Source organism: Aphis gossypii, chromosome 2 (assembly GCF_020184175.1).
Source record: "Aphis gossypii isolate Hap1 chromosome 2, ASM2018417v2, whole genome shotgun sequence".
Taxonomy (NCBI): Eukaryota; Metazoa; Arthropoda; class Insecta; order Hemiptera; family Aphididae; genus Aphis; species Aphis gossypii.
This window is the reverse complement of record NC_065531.1, coordinates 25,381,205-25,406,373: the sequence shown is the minus strand read 5'-3', so window position 1 is coordinate 25,406,373 and position 25,169 is coordinate 25,381,205. Positions and strand designations below refer to the sequence as shown.

The window sequence follows — 25,169 nt, the reverse complement described above, 5'->3', positions numbered from 1 at the left end:
CTTAGTTTCTCGGAGCATTGGAAAAAGTAAAAATTAATGTCAGTGGCGCGTAACTAAGATCGAATCGCGGAAAAAATGGCCACGGAAAAAAAATCCAAACTAAAAAACACACCCCGGAAAAAAATCCCTAGAAAATTAAAGTGCCATCATTGTAATCTTATATTATAAAATATTTTATAAACTATATATGGTTGATTGTTGATTATACAATGGATTTACAATCATATAATATATTTTTAATAATAAATAATAATATTTTTTAAATAATTTTATCATATAAAGGTACACCACCAGGCACCAAGTTATTTTGGATTTACCAATGTGCTTTACAACATGTGTAAAGCTATTGTAGCATAGCTTGTCACACCCTTTATTAGATTTTATAATACCCATAGTAGGTATGTAGAAAAATGTAGAACAAAATATAAAACAAACCGTTAATTTTGGATTTACTACTGAGCATCTGAGTACTGAGTTAATTATTTATGTAGGTAACTACTATTACAACAGTCAAGAACCAAGTGTTGTATTTTTAAGTGGAATGGATATAGCCATATAGGTACAAAATACCTGTCTATAAATTTAATTTTTATTACTCATTTTGACAGGTTAAAAACTTGGAAAAGTACAGTTTACTAATATTATACTGATATATATAAATATATCAGAAATATAAATTAAATTAAATTTCAAAATGCTTATCAAAGGTTGGGCAATAAAAATGAAATTTATTGACAGGGTATAATATTATTTTGTAAAATATAGATAGTATTGTTAGTTATCATACATAGAAATCTTGTGTTGAAGTATCAACAAAACGTTTATTTATTAAAGGTTTATTAGGTAATAACTAATAATCATTGATTACATTTGTCTCATTTGAGACAATAATAAAATGGTGTCAAAACGATAACAATCAATAGTTAATACAACATGATTTTAATACATAACTTATTGATAAATTATAAGGTTAATTCAGCTACACACTGGTGTTACCTTAACAACCCAAATCACATAATTTATTTTTAATAATAAAGACTTGTAGATTATACACAAAAAAATTGAAATTAACTTAACTGCACAATGATAATTAATCATAAAAAGCTTAGTTAAAACAATACAAAATTTAACTGAATAAGTTATATTAATAAGTTTGATAAAACAAAAATAACTAACTAGTTAAGTTAAAAAGTTAAAATAAATTAACTTTTTAATAAGTTAATACCTACCATTGCTAAAAAGTATGTATATGTAATATGTATGTATAATTTCATAAAGTATTATATTTTACTACTGTGTATATTATTTAAAATATGTATCTATAAATAAATGTAAATATATTATGTATAATATATTTTTTGGGGTTTTTTTCCGTGGCCATTTTTTTCGTTACCCACTAAGATTAGGGGTAAGTACGAGCGCACTTGGAACCGTTCGCGCAGGAATCCGATTAGGAAAAAATATGTCAGTTAGATGTTGCGTTTTTTAAATATTTTGTGACCTCCTACTTTGATTCAACGCAACATATCATTAGAAATTATTTTGTTAGTGTATATATATTTTTCATAATTATTATTACTAGGTCACGGATTTTTATTGAATACTAATTTCCTAATTTTGATTAAAAATAACAATTTTTCATAATACCCTAAAAATTAATAAAAATATTATATTTTACATATTTTGGCATATTTTAGTATTTTACCAATATTTATATATTTCAATTAATTTTTGTTTTTTCATTTAAGTAATAAAAAAATTGGAAACATTAAATCTAACAATAATTTAGTCTTGCGATAGAGGTAAATGCAGCAAATAAATTAAATGAAGTTCAATGAGAACCAAGAGTTATGATAAAAAAAAAAAATAAACTGCATACTTGCTAAAATCATTAATTTACAAAATTAAAACTATCTAAAATTCTAAAATGTAAAATGATATTTTAATTTTATTATCTTATACTGACCCTCAAATTATTTTGAAACATTCATTTTCTTAATTTTTTTTTTATTATAAAACAAAACATTTACCTACTATGTATTGAAAAATTATGTTAAAGGTAATTACTACCTACCTATATCAAAAATAAAATTATTGTCTCTTTATTACAAAAATATTGTTTAAATTTTTTTTAATAATATTGATATAATTAGTTGGTAATAATATTTTAGAACTGATTAAACACTAAATTATAATTATAATAGCTATGTAAGTTTCGGTAAGAGTTGGATATGAAAGTGTCATGAATCTAGATGTGAAACATTCTGTAAGTTATATAATAATTAAATTTAAATAATAAAATATAGAAATTAATGTATTAGGTATCATTTTTTGCATTACCTTAGAACAGATGTATCAATGGTCATGGTGGACATGCACTTTGATATCCATTTTTAAGTAGGTAGATAAAAACTGTCACATACATTTAAATCTATTATTCATTTTATAAACATTAGGTATAATGATATTTAAACATTTTATATCATAACATGTATATATATATTGTTAATTAAAAATAATTAATAAATACAGAAGTTTTTATATTATGTAAATTGTTTATTGTGATACATAATTAGAGTAAAGTCCAAATTCACGAATTGAACAGTTTACAGAATTTACAAAAATATTATTTTCGATTCATATTCACTGATTTCACTGTCACAGTTTGAAAATAATTTGTTAACATCTATAAGTAATCTAAACAAGTTGACAACAAATTACATGGCGACTAGAGTTTGCATTACAGTTAGAACAATATTATATTTATAAATGTTGTATAGAATCTCATTGAATATAACTTATATGTAACATTTTTCGTTTATTTTCTGAGATTTAGAGTATAAATGTATAATAAATTAAATTTTTGTATGCATTAACTAAGATTTCTACAAGTAACACTACTGATGTGTGTTCTATAACAATAGTTGAGAATCAAAAAACATCGAACCATTGTGTTATTTGAATAATTTATACAACTTACATCGATTGACGCTACAAGTACACGTCTGTAATACTTTTATTTTTTATCTTCTTTTTGACAATAAAATCAAAACAATATAAGATCTAGGTAATTGGTGAGATAAGTAAAAATAGGAAACTCAATTTGTTTTAATAATTAGGGAAACTCGTAGGATGGATGAATTTAATTTGTTGCATAAACTTGTCAATTGTTTCTCAACAATGGTTCAGATACCATTTTGTCCCTAGTAGCAAAATACGATTCACGTTCCTTGTCTGGATATTTTGTTGGTAGATTTGGACTGTTGATGTTTACTTTTGCTGGGTACCGAGTGCCTGCTATTTCTACTTCATATTCTCCGGACAATACATACTCGTTTGTTAATGGTAAAGCATTGCCGTGACTATCCAAGTTTTGAACAAATCCCAAACATACCTAACAACAAACATTTTTGATTAGTTATTATTTTATTAATTATTATTATATTAAATATAATCATCAAATAATAAACAATATTATACTATTTATGAATTTTACTTGTTTTTTAAACGTGAACCCATAACTGGTCGATGTTGTGGCACCAACATATTTCTTATCTCTAAATATTGGTTCACCACCCCAAGACCACAATTCAGTGTCTGGATCATGGTCATTCAACAATAATTGCACATATAACCGCTTTATACCCTCTTCTTGTTGACGTAATAGAGCATCTCGTCCAATGAAATTCATTCCTTTCTGGAAACAATATAAACAAAGTGAAGAATACATATAAAAAAAAAAAAATTAATAATTAATATTTTATCGCCCTCACATCAAACTTCACTCTCCAAGATCGTCCGCATTCTAATGGTGTGGTCGATGTATCCAAATCTTGGCCCCAAAATGCATAGAATTTTTCTACTCTCAACGCTTTCATTGCATAACATCCAGCATGTTTCAAATTATACTTTTTTCCAGCTTGAATTAATGAATTGTAAACATGTAAAGCAAACTATAAAACAATTTCATCATAAATAATCTTTATGAAATTCAAAAATTGTCTTATTGATTAAAATTTGTGAAAAGTAAATATTTGTTTAATATAAATCACTTAAAACATATAGTTCAATATTATTATATTATACTCTATAGAAAAATATTGATAAAATAATATTCTTTTAAGTCAGTGGTATTTAACAAGGATTGTTTTAATAGTTTTAATTTTGACTTTTTCCACTGTCTCTTCATTGTCTATAGAATAAATTCATTGATTGATAGAAAATTATAATTTAATCATTATACTTTTAAGATGTAATAAAACATTATGTAACTTGAAAAACTTTTATCACTAAATCAGGCAGTAGAAAGTTTTAATAAATAATAGTTATTTATCAAATACAATAAAGTACTATTATTTTGTAATATTTAATGATATTAGATAAAAATAAATGTATTTAAATTATTTTGAATAACAATTTTGATATTTATACCTATTATTGTTTATTAGTTATTTAATTGTTGAAATTATTATTGCTTATTATGTAACAATGTAACACTTCTTCAAAACTATGTCAGCTACAATTTGTTCTTTTCTGTCATATGATACAGCCAATATTCGCATAACTAACCTTAAACCTGAAATTTACAAAATATGCGAACAAAACCTATAATATTTTACAACATTTACTTAGTAAATGTTAGTATAATTATTAATTAGGTTTTTTTCAACAGTTAGAACGTTAAAGAAACTGTTGTTATTATTTAATATTTATTAATACATTCAAATCATAGATTATTAAAAAAAACCTACTACATAAAGCATTTAATTTTACCTTCGTAATAAATTTTGTAATAGCTAAGCTATGATTACATTATTTGCAGAGTTTGGCTAAACGCTACAAGAATTTAAAGAAATGATTCAAAGAATGGTTGCTGACATTTCACTAAACTCAATATAAATGATAAGTTTTAATAACTAAAATAACATCTTACCTCATTTGGTATGTATAGAACATAGCCTAACTCACCAGTGTGAGTGAGATTTAAAGCTCTAATGCCATTAGCTAGGCCTACGTCTAGTTCTTTGTACGTGAAAAATGGAAATGATTTAGGACTAAGATCCGTTTCCGTCATCTCAGACAATAGATGCCGTGTAAAAGGACCCATGAGACAAATAGCAGTGAACATGGAAGTGACGTCGGTTAAGGATACAGAATTATCACTCGGTAAATGGCGTTGGATCCATATCTTGCAACGTGTCTGTTGGATTGTCGGAGCAATCATCATGTAACTAATACAACTCTAAGTTACTTTTGAAACAAATACTGACAAAATATAATGTTAAAAGACTTACTGATTTTCTGACAGTCTAATGAGACTACAGTCATTTTCATAACCACCGCGGATGTTTTGCATGCCTGTATGAATAATACTGCCAACTGGTACGTCAACGTCATTCGAACAAAGGTATTGTAACAAGTCAACCACTTCTCGACCTTTAGACTAAAAAGTTAATGGACTAATCAAGAATTAATTTATAATAATGATGTAACACTATAAATTATAAAGAAACTAACAATACTTAAAAAAAAACAATTGTTTTCAATTAATTTTCCCGCGGAAATATTTAAATTCGAAATTGGCTATGTGATATGACAGTCTAGGTTACGTACGTTACCGTGGTTACGGTTCAATCAACTTGTAGAAAATAAATATTATCTACCTATCTAGATTGTTGACTTTTTGTAGTGATTCGATTAAAATTATTCCGGTAATCCGGTCTTATTATCAGTGGGCTAAGGGAAGAAACGTGGGATCCTAATTCCTAAAGTACAAACACTCCGAAATATATTAACTACTTTCAAATTTCAAAGTAATACGACTACAGTAGATTAAATTAATACTATTATATTATAGGGTTAGATTTTCAGTTCATTGAACGGCATGTCATCTGGACTTAAAACTGTCGACTTCGAGGTGTTTGGTCGAGTACAGAAAGTTTTCTTTCGCAAATGCACCCAAGAACATTGTAAAAAATTGGGCTTACGAGGTTGGTGTCAAAATACGCCGGAAGGTACGGTAATTGGCACAATACAAGGACCGTCTGACAAAGTCGCCGAAATGACTACGTGGTTGCGAAAAGTTGGAAGTCCAGCCAGCCGCATCGATAAGTTAGAATTGAAGAACGAGAACAGCATTAATGATTACACATACTCGGATTTCGATGTTATAAGAAAAAAATAATATGATGTACTGTATTGTTTTTCAAATAATAACTTGCATATTTCAGTGTTTGACAATATCATAGGATAAAAAGATATAAATGTTGAGTTTTGTTTATATTAGAAAACAATGTCCTTATGACATACACCACTTACGAAGTTATGCCAGGCTATTACATTCGTTGAATGTTTTTACAGTCTCAAAAATCCTATCTATATAGAGTATAGATGTCATTTTTTTTTTTTATAATTATGTTATAGTAAACTAACAAATATTTATAATTAAAACAAATTTTTAGTGATACATATGAAAAAAAAATATTACTGTTTTAATCTTTATATATTAACAGCTATAAATACTCGGACCACAAAGTATTATTTAAATTTAAAAATATTGTTGACTTAGGTTTAAATACCTGTTTTTTTTAAAAATTGTATGCAATTGATGAACTTTAATATGTCTTGTAAAAATGTTTTTTTTTTTTTTTTAATAGATAATTAAAAATTATAGAATACAAGATCAATTTCTTAAATTAAAATCTTGGTTGTAATTTATTCAAAAAAATTTTTGAAAAAGCATTAATTTCTCAAAATGTAAAAATCCTCAACAAATATAAAAATTTAAATTTAAAAAGGTTGTAAATATTTTAAAACACAATCATGTACTTTATAACCATGTTATAGTATGTTAATACATGAACAGAGTCTGAAAAGCAAAATGTGCTTCATTTCATTTGTTAAAAAGAGATAATAAAATAGAAAATTAGGAAAAGTATGGTACACCTTTATTTTTGAATTTCTTTTATCAGATTTAAGCATGTGTTTTCAAAAACATTAATATTTAATAATATTTATTATTTTAATTAATATAATATTAATTATTAGTAGCAGTAAATATATATATATATTTACTTACTTGTATATCCAATTTGGTGAAAGAAGAATAATCTAAAAGACTAACGTTTTCTCTACAAGCTTCATATTCAGCTTCGACAATGTCAAACCAATCTGGTTTTCCAAATGTATTAGTTTTAGCCATTGTAAATTGTCTTGTATTGGTGTAAGTATGTAAATGATCTAAAAAAAAAAAAAATTAGTATATAGTATAAATAATTAGCAATACCTTTTATTTTACAAACAGATTAAATAAAACAAAAGATAGATATTACCTTAGTAAAATTAAGATTAATTTTTTTAGGTTTCATGTGCTTAACAGCATATTATCAAAATATACCAGCATTCGATTGAAACAACAAAAGTATTTTGTGTTTAACTGTACTGTATGTTCATACCTTTTGATAATTCGGGTTCAAACCAAGTGGGCCTTTCATAACCCATGACTTGTTCAAACACAGCACCGGCTTCTTTCAACTTTGGATATATTGGAGACATTCTTAAATTACGCCCGGTTTTAAACTCATTGTTTGGATACTGGATGCTATAATGTCTGCCTAGAAATTAAATTGTCCATGTATAAATTTATTATATTTTTAGGACTGTACAAATTGTATAATAAAAAGATTTAATGTTTTTAGGAATGATTAAAATGTTTTCTTCTAAGAAAAAAAAAACATACCAGGTACTTCTCTTACTCTGTCTCTAAGGAACCTTCTGTTATTATGCAATCCTAAAAATCGGCTCATTTCTAATTCATATAAATCATATTGTGAATATCCGTTAACAATGGTTTGAGCAACTCCTTGGCCTACACCACCTGCAGCTGATATACCAACAGTCTTCATACCAGCAGCAACATAATAATTTGCAATCTATAAAATTTATTCTCAAATTTTAAATATTGTTTTCATTTCTTTACATTATTGCATTATTTTTATCATAAACTTACTATGAGAGTAATATAAATATATTACACAAAATTATAAGTGATATTGACAATTTAAGTTTGAAAATAGTAATCACTTATTCAAGATAATTACATTTTTAAAAAACCCCAAAAAATATTTATTTACATAATATTAAAAATACATTTAACATTAATAGCTTTATACTAATATTTATGTTATGGGATATCAATGTTGAATTCAATAGAATAATAGAAACTATAATGAAAAATCTGTTGAAAAACAAAGGAAAGACTCAAAAAATATTTTTGCAGACTGGGCTTTTTTAAAATCAAAAATAAATGTAATGTTTGTTTTGAGATTAGTGATGAATCATGTGAAAATTCATATAATGTCTATTGATTATTATCAGTTATTTTATTTCTTAAGAACTAATTTAACTTGATATTAGTAGAATATGTAAAACTGTAAATATGTACTTCAGGTGCTTGACCGACAATCCATTTACAGTCTGGAGTAAATGTTTCAGCAATATTCACTAAGTTGTCGAGTGAAGCATTTGCTAATGATGGCACTCTATGTAATAATTGTTCAAGTAACACATGGAAGTGATCCCAGTCTGCGAGTAACTGTCTTCCAGCAGAAGTATCTGTAATCAGTAACCACATAAAAGCATATTTATAACTAAATACATAATATTTTTTATTATTTATTATACATTATCACATATTATTTCAAGTTCAATAACTTATTTAAAAAACAAAAACAGTTAATGAGTATGGTAGATCTTATGACCACAATATTCATGTTTCGTTAAGTTGTATTTTAGTTAATTAACAGTATAAAGTAAATTATGAAAACATATAAATAAGCGTACCACTTAACATTAAATTAAATGATTGATATGTCTAGGATAATTATGAGATATAAGAAATGTTAGTTATAATGAATTTGTTTAAATATTGAAAAATACCTGGACATTTTGCATTTTCGAATGCCGGTTTAGCTTCGAGTTCAAATCCACCAGCTAGAATACATCCATTTAATTCTCTGAAATATATAGAACCATCTTGATCACGGACAACTAGACAAATGAATAAATAATTAAATTGTTATAGGGTCTATTATTTTTATTTCATAAATGTTACATTAATTTTATACCTGGTGTTTGAGAATCAAGATTTGGTATAGGATTTGTACGGAGATAATAATGTTCAACTGGATGAAGAGGTATTTTAACAGAAGGATTACTACGTTGTCCAATTGTACGTGCCCAAAAACCTCCACAATTTACATAATAATCACAATCAACTGATCCCATCGATGTATCAATGGCAACGACTTTTCCATTATCACAGACTACTTCCAATAATTTACAGTTTTCGAGTACTACAACACCTATAAATTATAAATTATTAAATATTCTCATTATTTTTGTATGCATATTCAATAAAATTGTTTGTTATTTTTTTGAGTAAAACTTACACAATTAACTTTTTAGAAGTTAATATAATAATTTAAATATTACTAAACATGTTTTAATGGTACAATACATAAATTATGTTGCCAATAAATAAATAAATTTTATTTTTAATATTAACTAGCATTACCTAGTTATAATGCAAACTAAAAGCAAAACATTTTTAAGTACCTTTTTGTTTTGCAGCTTCTAATAGAGAGAGACATATTTTGTAAGAATCTGCTACACCATCTTCAGGTATCCATAAAGCACCTTTAATGTCATCAATTCTGATAAGTGGACAGAGTTCTTTTGCTTTTTGAGGATCAATTATTTCACATTTAATGCCCCAAGACCTAACAGATAGAGTATTGTAATGAATAATTAAACTATGTAACTAATTGGAAATAAATATTGAACTTCTTACACAGATTGGGATTTCATTCTTTGAAAAACAATCATACGATCTCTTGTGCGGGCAATACAAAGGCTACCGCACTGCTTCCAGCCTGTTTGAAAACCTTGAGATTCTAGTTCTTGGTAGAGCTTGACACTGGATTGACAGAGTCTGACTTGACTCAGTGTGGGTTTGAACACACCAACCAGGTCTGATGAAAAAGAATTCTCTCCGCCTCCTAACCTAGGAACGAAACAGATATTAGCGACACTATGTTATATAATATAAACCTAAAAGCGTAGTCAAAATATTGTTTACTTGTCTTGTTCGATGACTATGGTTTGTGGACCCCATCCTAGTTGAGCTAAATGATAGGCGACAGAAGCTCCCATGACTCCACCTCCGCAGATTGCGACTTTGCAGTTCTTTGGCAAAATACCAGTGTTGGTTGAATACTTTTGGCATTTTTGATTTTTACGACTATCTAAATACCCTTTCAACAGAGAACAGCGCGTACTCGCCACGGAAAGAGCATTACAACTACGATTCGAATAGGCTCTGATGAAAACCATCATTAATCGAACTGAAAACGAAAATGCACACTGAATAACATTCGTTAACGTTTACACATATTATATTATAATATTAAAAAATAAAAATAATAATTAAAAATTAATCAAATAAACACGATCGGTACCTGAAAAATAGTGTAGTGGTTGGACATCATTGCAACAATGCAACAGTGAACTATGAGGCAATTAGAAAACGATTACGATAAAATAAGTCTTAAATAATAATATTGTTCTTTTTAAATTCTATCGTCGTTATCAACCAAAACGTGATTGAATTATCAGTCTGTTTGATAAAGATAAATTGTCGTTTCCGTAACCATATATTATAAACGTTTGTAACTTTGTGATTAATGTTTACCGATGTTTTAAAAAATCTGAAAAATAATAACCTAATACTTTGGCAGCGGAGACATTATTAAAATATAATAAAAAAAAAATATAACTTCGCTTGTAATATACTAATATATGTATTATTGTATTATTCCACCAAATAAACTAGTTTATAGCTCATAGGTCTATGCAAGGTGGATATATATATATATATATATATATATATATCCACCTTGGGTCTATGATTCCACCACGATGTAGAGAAGATAAGGTGAAACCACTTGTAAATATTCCGGTTGCAAATTATCCCGGCAGTTTGGTAGTACAAATGTCTCATGCAGGTATTGCCACTATTTGCCCGAAGGCCGGTTTTTATATTGTGAAATGTGAATACATTGTTTTTAATATAAAATATCAAAAATTATACATTTTTGTCGTTTTTGATATTATTACTTCAAAATTTAAAATATTAACCACGCAAGAATTATTTTAAAGTAATTATTCTATCCAATAAGGTAACATTTAAAATAGTTTCAATTAAGGAAGGAACAAATCTACTTTACCGGACACCCTATTTTTTTGAATTTTTTTTTTCCCAAAATACGTATTTTTCATGCTGAATTCAAAACTGTTTATAAATAATAATATTTTTGGTTAATACAATTTTATGTTCATCACACCCGATTAAGTTAATATTAAATTTGTCTGTCCTCTGCTCATATAATATTAAAAATAATAAAATTTTTTGTAGGTATTTTAGTTTTTACAATAATTGAGCAAATGGCATCTTCTATTGTATGTATTGTATCTTCTCTACATCATGCTTAATATTTAATTTTTTTTTTTTTTTTATTATTATATATCATTTATATAAGTATAAAAAATTATGATTTTTTATTTGGGCGTACTTGGATCAGTAGGTATAGTAATATATTTGAGTTTTTATAAACACTTCAAACTCGCACCTTATACTTATTGTTTGTAGGTATTACTAATTTCATTTTTGTACATAATATATGTGTCAATGAATAAATAAACATATAAATATCATATAATAAGTATGCATTTTATTTAAATCAATAAATTTGTATGATATGGCTACATAGTACATACCTAACATAATATTACAATTTTTACATAATAATTGGTACATGATTCCAAAACATTAGTTTATTTTAATAATTTATACAAAATAACATTGTACCATTGAATGATACGGGAGTGGTGTCGCCATGTCTTCTCTACATCATGAGTCATGACCTGATCCAAGCTTTTCTGGAATAATTTGTGGGCTAAATGCTACAGCTACACTAAGATAGTTCGTCTTCCTTGATGAAAACTATAGATTTTCAGCTTAAAAGAAAGCCCAATTAATTCGATATTTAACTTTGTACAATGATACATTAGATAGATAGTATCTATTGTGGCCCTAATGTTCATAGACACAATATATTGTGCCACCTAACATTGATGATATTAAGATAAGATATATGACATATTTAGTTATTAAATAATGTGTAACTTAATTATATTATAGTACTATAGTAAATGAAAAATAAAACAAATAATTGTTGCAAAACAGGTATATTATATTTTCCAAATAAATAAACAGAAATTCTTATTTCAATCTCACTTGTCTTCAACAAATCATACTGTTATTACTTATTAGTAATAATAACTTATTAAATAGGTAGGTACTGTGTTTGATTTTATGGTTTTGTACTTTTGTGTATTAACTTAGACACTTAGTACACATTACAGTGCATTACACCTATTTTCGTTGACGGCTGTAACTATAATTTTTTTATATTTTTACTATAAATTTATTTAATTTTTACCTTGTGTGAATTTTATTATATTTATAATATTATTTGTTATTATATACAATATGGTTATTTCATGTGCTGTATTTGGTTGTACTAATAGGCAATTTAAAGGCAACAATATACAATTTCATTAGTTGGTAATTTATATAAAATAGATTTAATGATTTAAATACCTACAAATAATTTCAAGCATTTATGCATTTTAATATTAATTAATAAATCACAATTTTAGATTTTATTTAAAACGTACTGATATGTTACAGAAATCGATTAAAAGAATTCCAAGAAAATATTTTGTACCATCAAAATACAGTTTTCTTTATAGTGAACATTTTCTTGATTTTGATTACCAAAGTCGACCTGGTTCAACTAAAAAACTACTAAATGAAAATGCTATTCCGTTAGTATTTAAAGGTTTTCCAGTTCACCTACAAAAACCATTGCCTGTTAAGCAACTTATATTACAAAGTAATATTCCAGATATTATAAGTATTTATCTATCATTTGTTACTACTTGGCCTCAATTTGAAAGAATATATTTTGTTGATAAATCACCTAGAATACAACTATCTCACCGTTATCTGACCAAACTGCGATTACTAAAGATACTGATACTGGAGAGGAAACAATTAGCCGTCTAGCTCATCTAAGGAAATAGTATGTACATTAACATATTAATTATAATTTAAATGAAATTTATTTATTTTATGTTAACAGGTTAAAAGTGATGATAAATGTATTCAGTGTGTTATAATTTCACCAACTAAAGAAAAATTGAAACCTAGAATTCATGTCCTTCAAAAGAAACTGAATCAAAGAGATTTAAAAATTAAAAATTTTAAAACTCTTCTTGACGGTATAAAAAGGAATATTTCAGGTGGGTTCACTTTAAATTTACTTTTGCATGAACGCAAATGTAAAACACTTGAAAAGCAAGGTGTGCGGTATACTAATACTATGAAGCACTTTTCTAAAACTTTATATTTTTACTTCCCTAAATAGGGTTACCATGTTTTTAGACCAAATCCGGACATCAGTTCCGTTTCTGAGGGGGGGGGGGTAAAATTAAAAACAAACAATATTATTCTTTCATTAATACAATTTTATTTAGATCTATAAATTAGGTTAAATATGTTATAAAATGTGTTACATAATAATTTTTATTAGTTAATTATTTAGTTCGTGCTGGGTCCTGATTCGCAATATTCTTCATCGTCATTTTTCTTTTCATATTTTTGAGATGCGTTAATTTTCTTCAGAAAACATTTGTCAATTTTAATTTTATTGTGAAATTGTAAACATGACAGATCAGAATTTGATTTAATATTAAGCAGCTCTTTTAGAACTGTTATTGACAATTTTCCTCTTTCAGCACTCCAAATAGACAATCATTGAAAAAATACGCTCGGCGGGAGCTGAAGTGCCGGGCAGACATCTGACAAATTCTATTATTTTAAAAATATTTAAAAAAGAAACATTGTTTCTAAAAAATGCATCAAATATTTCCGTCCATTTTTCATGCATTTTTGGTGTTAATTCTTTTGATTGTGAAGCCCAGTTAGGTTTCAGATGTCTTAGTACTTGGACCAGAGACGATCGTTCATCAAATAATTGATCCACATAGATAGAATTTGTTACAATACTGACAACAATTATTGCACTAGCTCCCATCTCTTCCAAGTAGGATCATTTTGTAGCGTTAACCATTTGAATTTGTTAGCTTTGTCAAAGCTATTTTACCAAAGTTTTAAATAATTTATCCCTGCTTGATATAAACCTTCCATATTTTTACGAAAAAGCTTTTCCTTATCAGCATCAATTGTATTATCATCTTTTAGTTTAGCAAATAGCTGCTTAGTTGCAAATGGTATTAAGTTATTTGCTTTCCGTTCTTCTACAAAAAATAAAAAAATCGTTTGATAACTAATTCGTCATACACTTATGTTGCTTCTTAAGCAGTTATACAGTCAAGGTTTCATCCAGAAGTTGATCAAAATATAAAAGTTTAACTTTAATTCCTTCATTTTGATTAAAATAACGAACGCATATGGGACTCAGTTTAATTTATTTTCTGTTAGGACTGTCAATCGTTAGTATAACAAAATTAACGTTCTTGAGATCTTTAAGTAATTCATTAAAGATGTTATGAATTGAATGTGAACCTGGCTTCTTAACTAAGGAATTTCATTCTTAAAATTAGAGGTTAAAGATAAAACATGATTAGAAGATTGCTGCTTAAATGCTTAATATTTGACTCAACTTCAATAAGAAAACAACTTATATGGGAACCTTATAACGGGAAATATTCTGGGAATGTTGATTTTTGTGATGAAGAAAGTCCCAATTTAGCAAGCGAGGTGTTAGTTTTCATGGTTGTTCTTTTAACCAAGCGTTTTAAATGTCCGATAGCTTTTTTTATATAAATAAAATTAATAGTAGTCTTTTAAGTATGCTTTTATCTTCTGCTATAAAACAATTTCATGAAATAGGAATACGAATATGGAGTGTGAGTAGTGTGACATGCGATGGAGCTTCTGCTAATGTACAGTGCTTTAAGAAGTTAGGATGTGATTTTGATGTAAATAATATTGATAATTTTCGTTGCAAATTTATAGTAGAAAAGAATTTAGAAGTTAATGTTATGTTTGATGCTTGTCACATGCTAAAATTAGCTAGAAATACTTTGACTGAGTTTCCACCTAAATGCCGGTTGATGGCGCCAGTCAGTACTTCCCAGCTGATTTGGAGACTCAGTTTGACTTTGACCATAGATAATAAAGAAATGGATGGGCCATGCTATTGTACTCATCTGTGACGGAAGAGAACTTATGTTACCAATATGAAAAAAATGTTAGTGAATATAGGTTTTATCAGCTTATTACCATAAATAATATATATAATAATACCTAACCCGGTAACCACTGTCTAACCACTGTGGTAACATAAGTTCTCTTCGATCACAGATCGCTCCGTGTATAAGGTATAGGCCCATCCATTTCTTTATTATTTATGAGTTTGACACACGGACTAAGATATAACCTAACCTAACCTAACCTATATCTTAGTCTGTGGTTTGATATAATAAAAAAATATCATAGGTTAGGTTAGGATATAAAACTATATCATATTAGGCCGATGTTTAACGTCCTGTAATCTGTATATCTTTAATCGTGGTGTTATCTTATCTTCTCTACATCGTGTATTCCATGATGAAATAAGTTTTAAGTTATATTTTATTGTTATGTTTTGATGCTGATCGTTAAAGACACTCCCATTTTTATGTATAATGAAATACTGAAGTGAGACAATTAATTAATAAGTAAGATATATATTACAATTTATAATTTGCGTGTTAATTATTAGTCCTCGGTACACCACATTGGCGACGAAGATAATTCGGGTACGTATATTAGTAATTCTGTGTAGTAATAATTATTTTTATGATGGACTGGAACGTTTCGAATCCGGTCAGTCCACGTGTTTGCAAAGGGCAACAAATGGGACAATTGACGGAATTTAAGCTTAAAGAAGATGATTTTAATTCTCGGTTTGAGAGATTTGAATTGTATGTGAAAATTAAAAAAAAAAAAAATTAAAAATTAATTTACATAAAAAACAATTATTATTCTTAACATTGTTGAGTAATGATGGGCATGCATTATTGGGAGATTTATGTACACCTAGTAAACCCATTGAAAAGAAATATGACGATTTCAAAAGTTTGCTTACAAATTACATAAATCCAAAACCGAATTTAATTACTAAAAGGTACAAGTTTGAAGAACGCCGACAGGCTGCAAATGAAACCGTTATTTATATTATTACTGGACTAAAAAAAATGTCTGAACATTGTAAATTTGGAATAGTGTTGGATGACATATTGAGAGTTATTTGGGGAATCAGAGATAGTAATATCAAGAAAAGGCTGTTATCTGAAGGCTCTTTAACTTTCAACAATTGCATTTAATTGAATTTGGCTATGGAGAGTGCTAACAATGACATTTCAAAGATAGAACATCATGACACAGTTAACTACCATAAAGCTTCAAAGAAGAAAAATACCAAGTTCCTGACCAAAGTCAAGCAATCATCATCGAATAGTAGTAGCAAAATTGGTAGAGAATCAATAATGAAAGGTACAAAAAGAAATTGGGTATGGTATTGCTGTGGGAGAGTGGACATATTAAACCATCAGGTAAGTATATTAGTCATAAGTGTTTAATTTGTAATAAGTTCGGTCATTTAAAGAATGTTTGTAAAAATAAGGAAGAATGTTAATAATGTTGACCTCGATAATGTAGATTTTGAATTTGAATAGTTTGTTTAATTTAGAAACTGTAAATGTAAATTTTGTGCAACCTTTTTGTCTTAAACTACTAGTAGATAATGTAACCATAGAGTTTCAAGTAGATACGAGTTCAGTAGTATTGGTTATGTCTGTGAAAGATTTTGATAAATTTAAATTGGGGTGTGAAGAGGATTTGGAGAAAACTGATGTTAATTTAAAAGCATATAATGGTTCAATAATTATACCTAAAGGAATTTTAAAGGTCAAGGTTAAGTACAAAAATAAGTGGAAGTCATTTAGTTTATATATTATGATGAATTGGTTGATCGAGTTAGAGATATTACCGTTAAAATTAAATTTCCATTCCTTATCTCAACAAGATGTTATACAAAAGTATTCGTCAGTTTTTAATGAGAAATTAGGATGTTTAAAAAATAAAACTTTTAAATTGTATTTAGAAAAGAACACAATTCCTATGTTTTGTAAACCTAGAGTTATACATTTTTCCCTTAAGGATAGTGTGAGTAAAGAATTGGAAAGACTAATTAAAGCAGAGCTGTTAGTTCCTGTTGAATCTAGTGATTGGGCTACTCCTATAGTTTCAGTGGTTAAACTTGATAAATCTATAAGGTTGTGTGGAGATTTTAAGGTTCAGTGGCGCAATCAGAAATTTTTCATGGGAAGGGTACAACAAAGTAAACCATCTTAATTTTTATTAACAATATATTTTTTAATTAGTATTATTATTTTAAATAATAAATAAGTGCTAATATAGACATTTCTCTAAGAAAAATCAAAGTGGCGTTTTATTTATTAATTTATAATATAATAATTAATAATACGAGTCAAGGGGAGGATCCGGACTCAGAGTCCAATCCCCTGGTTGCGCCACTGATGAGGTTACTTTAAATAAATATCTAGAAGTTGATAGATATATTTAGAGTAGTAGATTTGATAAGTTAGGTTAACCTAACCTAACCTAGTTGTTACTTGACAAAGAAAGTCAAAAATTAACCACAATTTCTACATACAAAGGATTGTACATGTTCAAAAGATTACCTTACGGAATTTCATCTGCACTGGGTATGTTGCAAAGGGAAATGAAAAAGTTACTTTGTAATATACCAGGTATAGTTTGTTTTTATGATGGTGTAGTAGAATCAGGTAAAGATTATACCGATGTAAATAATAGACTTGATAGTGTTTTGAAAAAATTGAATGATGCTGGCTTAACTCTTAAAAAAAATAAATGTAAATTTTTCAGTGATAATGTTACATTTCTTGGTTATCATATTGATAAAGAAGGAGTGCACATACCTAAAGAGAGAATCAAAGGTATAACAGAATCCCTAAATCATAAAAACGTTCAGGAAGTTAAAGCTTTTTTGGGATTAGTAAATTATTATAGCAAATTTATTAAAAATATGTCTTTTAAAGCAGGTGCTTTGTATGCACTACTTAAAAATAATGTTAAATTTCATTGGGAGATGGAACAAAAATTAGCTTTCAATAAAATCAAAGAATCAATAGTATCTGAGAATATACTTGTGCATTATAATAGTAGTTGGGAGTTAATAGTTGCAAGTGACGCTAGCCCAACTGGCATTGGTGCGGTTTTGTTGTATAGATTACCTGATGGATCTGAAAAACCTATTGATTATGCATCTCGTACATTAACAGATTGTGAAAAAAAGTATGCACAAATCGCTAAAGAAGCTTTGGCTATAGTTTTTGCTGTTAGGTATTTCCACCAATATGTTTTTGGGCGACAATTTATTTTAAGAACTGATCACAAACTGTTGGTGAGTATTTTTGGAGAAAATAAAGGGATACCTGTTATGGCTGCGCATAGGCTTCAGCGATATGCAGTGTTTTTATCAGGGTACCTATTCATATAAAATTGAATTTATTAATGGGGTGAATAATGGTAATGCAGAGACCTTATCTAGATTACCTATTAAAGATTCAGATAACATTAATGATGCTGAGAGTGATAATTTTTTTATTAATTTAATAATGATTAATGGCAAATATAAAATCAATTACTGATTTAGATATTTGTACAGAAATTAAGGAAAATAAAGTGCTATATGAAGTTTATTTTAATATATTATCTAATAAATGGCCGGATATAATCAAATAAGTAAATGATAAATTAAAGCCTTATTTTAATTGAAAAAATGAATAAACCATTGAAGTAGGTTGTTTGTTATGGGGAGAGAATAGTAGTATCTGGTAAATTCCAAAAGGAATTATTAAATGAGTTACATTATATTCATATGGGCACGGTTAAAATGAAATCGGTGGCTAGGTCATATATCTGGTGGCCTGGTATTGATAATGATATACAGAATATCACCAAAAGTTGTGTTGCTTAATTAGCTCATAATATTAATCTACCTAAAAGTGTATTACATAATTAGCCCTGCCCGGAAGGACCACCACAGCGTGTACATTTAGATTTTTTGGGACCTGTAGACAGTAAAATGCTCATAGTGATAATAATTGATGCCTTTTCTAAGTGGTTATATGTTAAACATTTACTTAATACTACTACAGTACCTATCAACTATCAAAGTGTTAAGAGAATATTTTTCAATTTGGGGAATTTCAAAAAAATTAGTCACTGACAATGGACCTTCTTTATGTTCATATGAAATGGAAGAGTTTTTAAAAATTAAAGGTGTAACACATATTAAGACTCCACCATATAGTTCTTAGACTAATGGAGCTTTAGAAAATGCAGTTAAACCTTTAAAATGTTTCTTAAAAAGTGAGCTAAAAATTCAGATATAGAGGATAACATAAGAAAATTTATTCTAGCATACAATAGTACAGTAGAGTTACACAATGGGAGACAGTTGAATATAGTATTGGATATGTTAATAGTCCAAGCAAAGTATAATTATTCAAAAAGTTTAGAAAGAGCTAAGGAAAATTATAAGGGTGGTAGAGTAAGAACTTATGAAATTGGAGATGAGGTAATGTATAGGAATTATGGAGAAGGGAATAATTGCATACAGGGAAAAATTATACAAGAATTATCACCTGTTACATACCTACTTAATTAAAATGATTAAGGGTAACATTTATAAGCGAAATTGAACCAAAAATTTGATTGTATGAATAAAAAAGGAACAGAAGTAGAAATTAATGGAGATGATTTGTTAAAAGAATTACAAAATGCTGATAATAATAAAAATAATATTAAAGAACACATAGTAATAGGTGAAAGTATTAAAGAAAAAGTAGTAGAACTGGAAACAGAGGATAAAGTTGAGGAAGTTGAATTAAGGAAAAGCTACAGAGTTATTAAACCAAACATATTCGTTTAAATTTATAAAATATTGAATGTTAATTTATTATTATTATTTAATTATTATGTTTAAATTATTTAATAAGTACAATTATTATTATTATATTCATTTTAAGCAATTTAAGCAGGGTATTGCCTAATTACTATTATGTTTATTATGTATTATTATTTTTTATTATGTGATTAATATTATATTATATTAATTAATTTTATATGAAACTTAATTCATATCTAAATCGAGAGGACTGTAATATATGTATTATTTCATGATGAAATAAGTTTTAGGTTACTTATTATTATTATGTTTTAATGCTGTTCGTTAAAAACACTCACATTTTTATACCTACATAATGAAATGCTGTATTGAGACAATTAATTAATAAATAATATGTCTATTACAATTTATAATTTATATGTTAATTATTAGTACTCAGTACACCACATTGTTGATAATCAAGTTAAATTGTTTGATAAAATTAATTTTTGTTTCAGTAATTCAATAAACCAACCTAATCAAGTCGGCATAAATAAATCACAAAAACAAAAATCATCCAAAAACAGCCATCTAAAAACAAACTATTAAATCATCTAATATCACCAAACAACAATCTACTTTAACAAATATATCATCAAAAATGCAACATTCTACAATTAATCAAGCTGATCCAAAACGTCATGTATCTAATAACCAACATAATAATACTCCTCTTAAAGATACTAAACTTACAGCAATGCAAATAATTGATAGAGTCTTAACATATCAACCTATCATAGAATTCGAGGAACCTGATTGGTAATATTCATTTTTTTTTCTTTCAAAAATTACCAGTTATTTTTAATTATTTTTTATTGTTTGGTTTAAGGTCCCTTATAACTACCTCTAAGAAAAGTCCAGCTAGTCCAAATAATTTGTAAGTTTCAATATTTATAATCAAAAATATAACTTAGTTGATAAACAAGTTAAATTGTTTGATAAAATTAATTTTTTGTTTCAGTAATTCAATAAACCAACCTAATCAAGTCGGCATAAATAAATCACAGAAACAAACAATCATCCAAAAACGGCAAAAACAGCTATCTAAACGAACTATTAAATCATCTAATATCACCAAACAACAATCTACTTCAACAAATATATCTTTAAAAAGGCAACATTCTACAATTAATCAAGCTGATCCAAAACGTCATGTATCTAATAACCAACATAATAATACTCCTCTTAAAGATACTAAACTTACAGCAATGCAAATAATTGATAGAGTCTTAACATATCAACCTATCATAGAATTCGAGGAACTTGATTGGTAATATTCATTTTTTTTTCTTTCAAAAATTACCAGTTATTTTTAATTATTTTTTATTGTTTGGTTTAAGGTCCCTTATAACTACCTCTAAGAAAAGTCCAGCTAGTCCAAATAATTTGTAAGTTTCAATATTTATAATCAAAAATATAACTTAGTTGATAAACAAGTTAAATTGTTTGATAAAATTAATTTTTTGTTTCAGTAATTCAATAAACCAACCTAATCAAGTCGGCATAAATAAATCACAGAAACAAACAATCATCCAAAAACGGCAAAAACAGCTATCTAAACGAACTATTAAATCATCTAATATCACCAAACAACAATCTATTTCAACAAATATATCTTTAAAAAGGCAACATTCTACAATTAATCAAGCTGATCCAAAACGTCATGTATCTAATAACCAACATAATAATACTCCTCTTAAAGATACTAAACCTACAGCAATGCAAATAATTGATAGAGTCTTAACATATAAACCTATCATAGAATTCGAGGAACCTGATTGGTAATATTCATTTTTTTTTCTTTCAAAAATTACCAGTTATTTTTAATTATTTTTTATTGTTTGGTTTAAGGTCCCTTATAACTACCTCTAAGAAAAGTCCAGCTAGTCCAAAGAATTTGTAAGTTTCAATATTTATAATCAAAAATAGTATTTAAGTATTTTCAACGTTAGTTCTAAATTAAACCACGGATAATATTATAATAATTTAAATTATAATTTTCTATGAACTGGATAAGTAATATTCTATGACTGCCGTCGCTTGAGCTGTGAGTATGTAAATATAAAAAATGGACTCAAAAGTTAAAATTCTTTTTATATGTAGGTAGTAGGTTAACACAGTTAACACAATTAACCTACATTTTTATTGTTCTTCATCTAAAATTCTAAAAAGTTTTATTTGGATTGTAGAATCATCGTTTTATTATTTACATACATTTATTGTTTGTAATCTTTCCACGTAGGTACTAATTAAAATTTAAAATTTGGTATAAAATTTTTCTGTCTCGACTTCTAACAAAAGCCTTACTTAGACAAATTAAATTGTATAATTGTATAAATGTTACATTTCAGAACATTTTAGAATATGTGATATTGTATTGTTATATACTATTTTAAAATGCTTATGAGTACTATGTGTATATTTAAGCATTATAATTCTAATTTTTCATTTGATATTTTATTAAAATAATGTGATCGGATAATGGCTGTATACATTTTCTTCATTCTTATTCAAGTGCGTAATACAGTCAGAGTTGGGCATTTTTCAATTATAGTAATTCAATTAAGTAATTTGTAATTGGTAATTAATTATAAAAATATTGATGTAATTTGTAATTGGAATAAAGAATTTAAATTTTTCTTCAATGTACATTGTAGGGGAGACTGGGTACAATTGTAACAATTTTCATAAAATTATTTATTTCAAACAGGTTTCAAACGTTTTTGGTTTGACAACACTTTTAATGGGTTAAGTAACATGTTGACTTTATAAATATATGAATAATTAGTTTTATAAATATTTAGATAAAATACTTACTATTTATAGACAGAGTTCTTCATCAACACTAATGTGAAGAGAAGATTCTCTTATCACGTAACGTACAAAAATAAAAATAATGATAAAACTTAGTCCAATGACTAAGTTAACAAAATAAAATGTTTGTTTTTTTTTTTACTTTTCGTTGTCATAATCACTTTTTGTTATTTTGCTTGTAAAATAAATATGATATCAGCAGTTTGATTAGGAGATAATAATCATTACGCAGTGGGACAACGACTGTATTTAATGTTTTTTTTTTTTATTTAATTTTTTTTTATATAATAATTATTATATATTATTATAATATTAATAACTAATACAATTGTAATATCATTTTGAAATGTAATTGGTGATTGTAAGTAATTTAGTTATGTAATTTGTAATTAAAATATGTTCTACAATATTATTTACTTATTTTTACTTAGTACTTTGTATATTAATTAGTAATTACAAGGGCTATGGACTTGCCCTAATATAATTAATATTTTTAATTTTAAATAGTGTTACATAAAACATATTTACATATTTTTACTATTTAAATAATAATTTTAAGAAGTATCTTAGAGTAAATAATAATATTAATATAAATAAATCTTCATCAAATCTTTTTATATTTTAATCCTAAACTTAAGTAGCTAATTTATATTTTCATAATCATTACTATATTGTATTTTTGTGAAAAATTAAATTTCAAACCATGTTTGTACAGAGAGTATGTTGTGCAGGTATAGGTATCTACTTAAATGAATAACTTAAAAAGAATACACTACAATAATATGATTTAAATACTGTTATTATACACATAAATTTGATAGATATTTCCATTGAATATAATAATATTTTAAATATAATATATAGTAATACCTACCTAGTATTTTAAATATATATTATAGTAATAGGTACATACGATTTTCATTATGCCATTCATATATTTATATATTTATATTTATAAATATATTATATTATTATATTATTTTATTATATTATTAATATATTATATTTATATTTTATATTCATATATTCATTATGATTCATAGTATAACTACAATAATATTTAAAAAAAAATAAACATATCGTGACAATGAGACTAAGGAGAGGTATCAAATCAAAGAAATAATAAATTTACCAATACTTTAATCTATATTTATTATGACAATGGTTACAATAAATATAATTTTTTATTATAACACATAATAGGCCGCATGTTTATATCAACTCCAAAAATCACTATTCTTCTTAAAATTGCGGGTAATTATCCGTAATTGACAATTGTATTATTGAAGACAGATTTATGTTAATTAAAATTCATTTATGTTATTCATTATTTAAATTGAATTGATATATTATATTTTTATGATTTTGCAAGCATCGTGCATCGTATTTTCGTATAAAATATGAACATTTTGAGCCTTAATCGGGTAGGCAGCGCTCCAGGTGGAAATTACAAGTGGTGTACATTATTCAATCAATTTATAATCAAAGTGTTTACACCTCTATATATCCAACATGCTGTATATGAAAGATAAAATTGCATAAATAATAAATGTAAAACGTAAGAATTAAAAAAAAGAAAAAAGTAGTTTTGAAATGGTTTAAATTATGTAAAAGAAAAATATTTATAATAGTTTTTGAAATAATTGTATACATTATTAATTATACATAGCTATTAATACGTAATAATGATTTGTTTTTGAAACATTATATATATTTACCTATGATTATAAATTATAGAATAGCTATTATTAGCCTATATTATATCTCAAATAAAAATTATAAATTTACGACGGCGCTTTGGGTATGCAATTTAAGGTCATTATTTTATTGTATTACTTATTAACACATTGATATCAACAATCCTTGGTAATACGAGTTCAGTTATAATTTATATGTATACAATAATAATTTATAATAGATATTTAATATTACATATTACAATAATATTTTTTCATATATTTGTGGTTATTTTCTATAGTAGTAGTATCTAATACAATATGTATTACATACTATTTATTATATCGGAGATGGGCAACTCAAAGTTACTAGAGGACCAATTTAAAAAAAAATAAAAAATAAAATCTAGCGGGCCAGAGCATAGAAAACAAAATATTATATTATATTATATATGTAGGTATATACTATATATTATGACATTTATTGATAAGA

General features: G+C 26.4%; 3 protein-coding genes across 10 annotated transcripts in view; 2 read left to right on the top strand and 1 right to left on the bottom strand.

The window, feature by feature from the left end:
* Positions 1-2,981: 2,981 nt before the first annotated feature.
* LOC114128650 (pyruvate dehydrogenase phosphatase regulatory subunit, mitochondrial) overlaps positions 2,982-25,169 on the bottom strand; it is a 32,426-nt gene continuing 10,238 nt past the window's right edge. Inside the window, exons 1-15 of one of the 2 annotated variants that reach the window (XM_027993215.2) lie at positions 10,518-10,669; positions 10,139-10,403; positions 9,851-10,063; positions 9,616-9,779; positions 9,126-9,362; positions 8,938-9,048; positions 8,444-8,613; positions 7,739-7,931; positions 7,455-7,613; positions 7,079-7,239; positions 5,295-5,443; positions 4,934-5,231; positions 3,774-3,953; positions 3,497-3,697; positions 2,982-3,394 (exon numbers count right to left, since the gene is read on the bottom strand). In XM_027993215.2, coding sequence (XP_027849016.2) covers positions 3,164-3,394; positions 3,497-3,697; positions 3,774-3,953; positions 4,934-5,231; positions 5,295-5,443; positions 7,079-7,239; positions 7,455-7,613; positions 7,739-7,931; positions 8,444-8,613; positions 8,938-9,048; positions 9,126-9,362; positions 9,616-9,779; positions 9,851-10,063; positions 10,139-10,395 — 2,724 coding nt within the window. In that variant the 5' untranslated portion in view covers positions 10,396-10,403; positions 10,518-10,669 and the 3' untranslated portion in view covers positions 2,982-3,163. Of the gene's footprint in view, positions 3,395-3,496; positions 3,698-3,773; positions 3,954-4,933; positions 5,232-5,294; positions 5,444-7,078; positions 7,240-7,454; positions 7,614-7,738; positions 7,932-8,443; positions 8,614-8,937; positions 9,049-9,125; positions 9,363-9,615; positions 9,780-9,850; positions 10,064-10,138; positions 10,404-10,517; positions 10,670-25,169 lie in introns of those variants that run through there. The other variant, XM_027993216.2, reaches the window with a different exon arrangement.
* On the top strand, positions 5,677-6,466 carry LOC114128651 (acylphosphatase-2-like). Of its 4 annotated transcripts, none has more exons than XM_027993219.2 (2): positions 5,677-5,770; positions 5,858-6,466. In XM_027993219.2, the coding sequence occupies exon 2, from the start codon at positions 5,885-5,887 to the stop codon at positions 6,182-6,184; it is 300 nt and encodes a 99-aa protein (XP_027849020.1). In that variant the 5' UTR covers positions 5,677-5,770; positions 5,858-5,884; the 3' UTR covers positions 6,185-6,466. The 4 variants fall into 4 exon arrangements, with proteins under 4 accessions (XP_027849020.1, XP_050055688.1, XP_027849019.1 ...); XM_050199731.1 differs by having other exon boundaries at positions 5,702-5,813; positions 5,864-6,466; XM_027993218.2 differs by having other exon boundaries at positions 5,716-5,813; positions 5,872-6,466.
* On the top strand, positions 11,012-23,409 carry LOC126549692 (uncharacterized). Of its 4 annotated transcripts, XM_050199727.1 has the most exons (10): positions 11,012-11,216; positions 12,812-13,016; positions 13,108-13,205; positions 13,266-13,425; positions 20,645-20,945; positions 21,016-21,063; positions 21,148-21,456; positions 21,527-21,574; positions 21,659-21,967; positions 22,038-23,409. In XM_050199727.1, exons 5-10 carry the CDS (start codon positions 20,788-20,790, stop codon positions 22,087-22,089), a joined length of 924 nt encoding a protein of 307 aa, XP_050055684.1. In that variant the 5' UTR covers positions 11,012-11,216; positions 12,812-13,016; positions 13,108-13,205; positions 13,266-13,425; positions 20,645-20,787; the 3' UTR covers positions 22,090-23,409. The 4 variants fall into 4 exon arrangements, with proteins under 4 accessions (XP_050055684.1, XP_050055686.1, XP_050055685.1 ...); XM_050199729.1 differs by having other exon boundaries at positions 12,812-13,205; XM_050199728.1 differs by lacking the exons at positions 11,012-11,216; positions 12,812-13,016; positions 13,108-13,205; positions 13,266-13,425 and adding an exon at positions 14,733-15,948.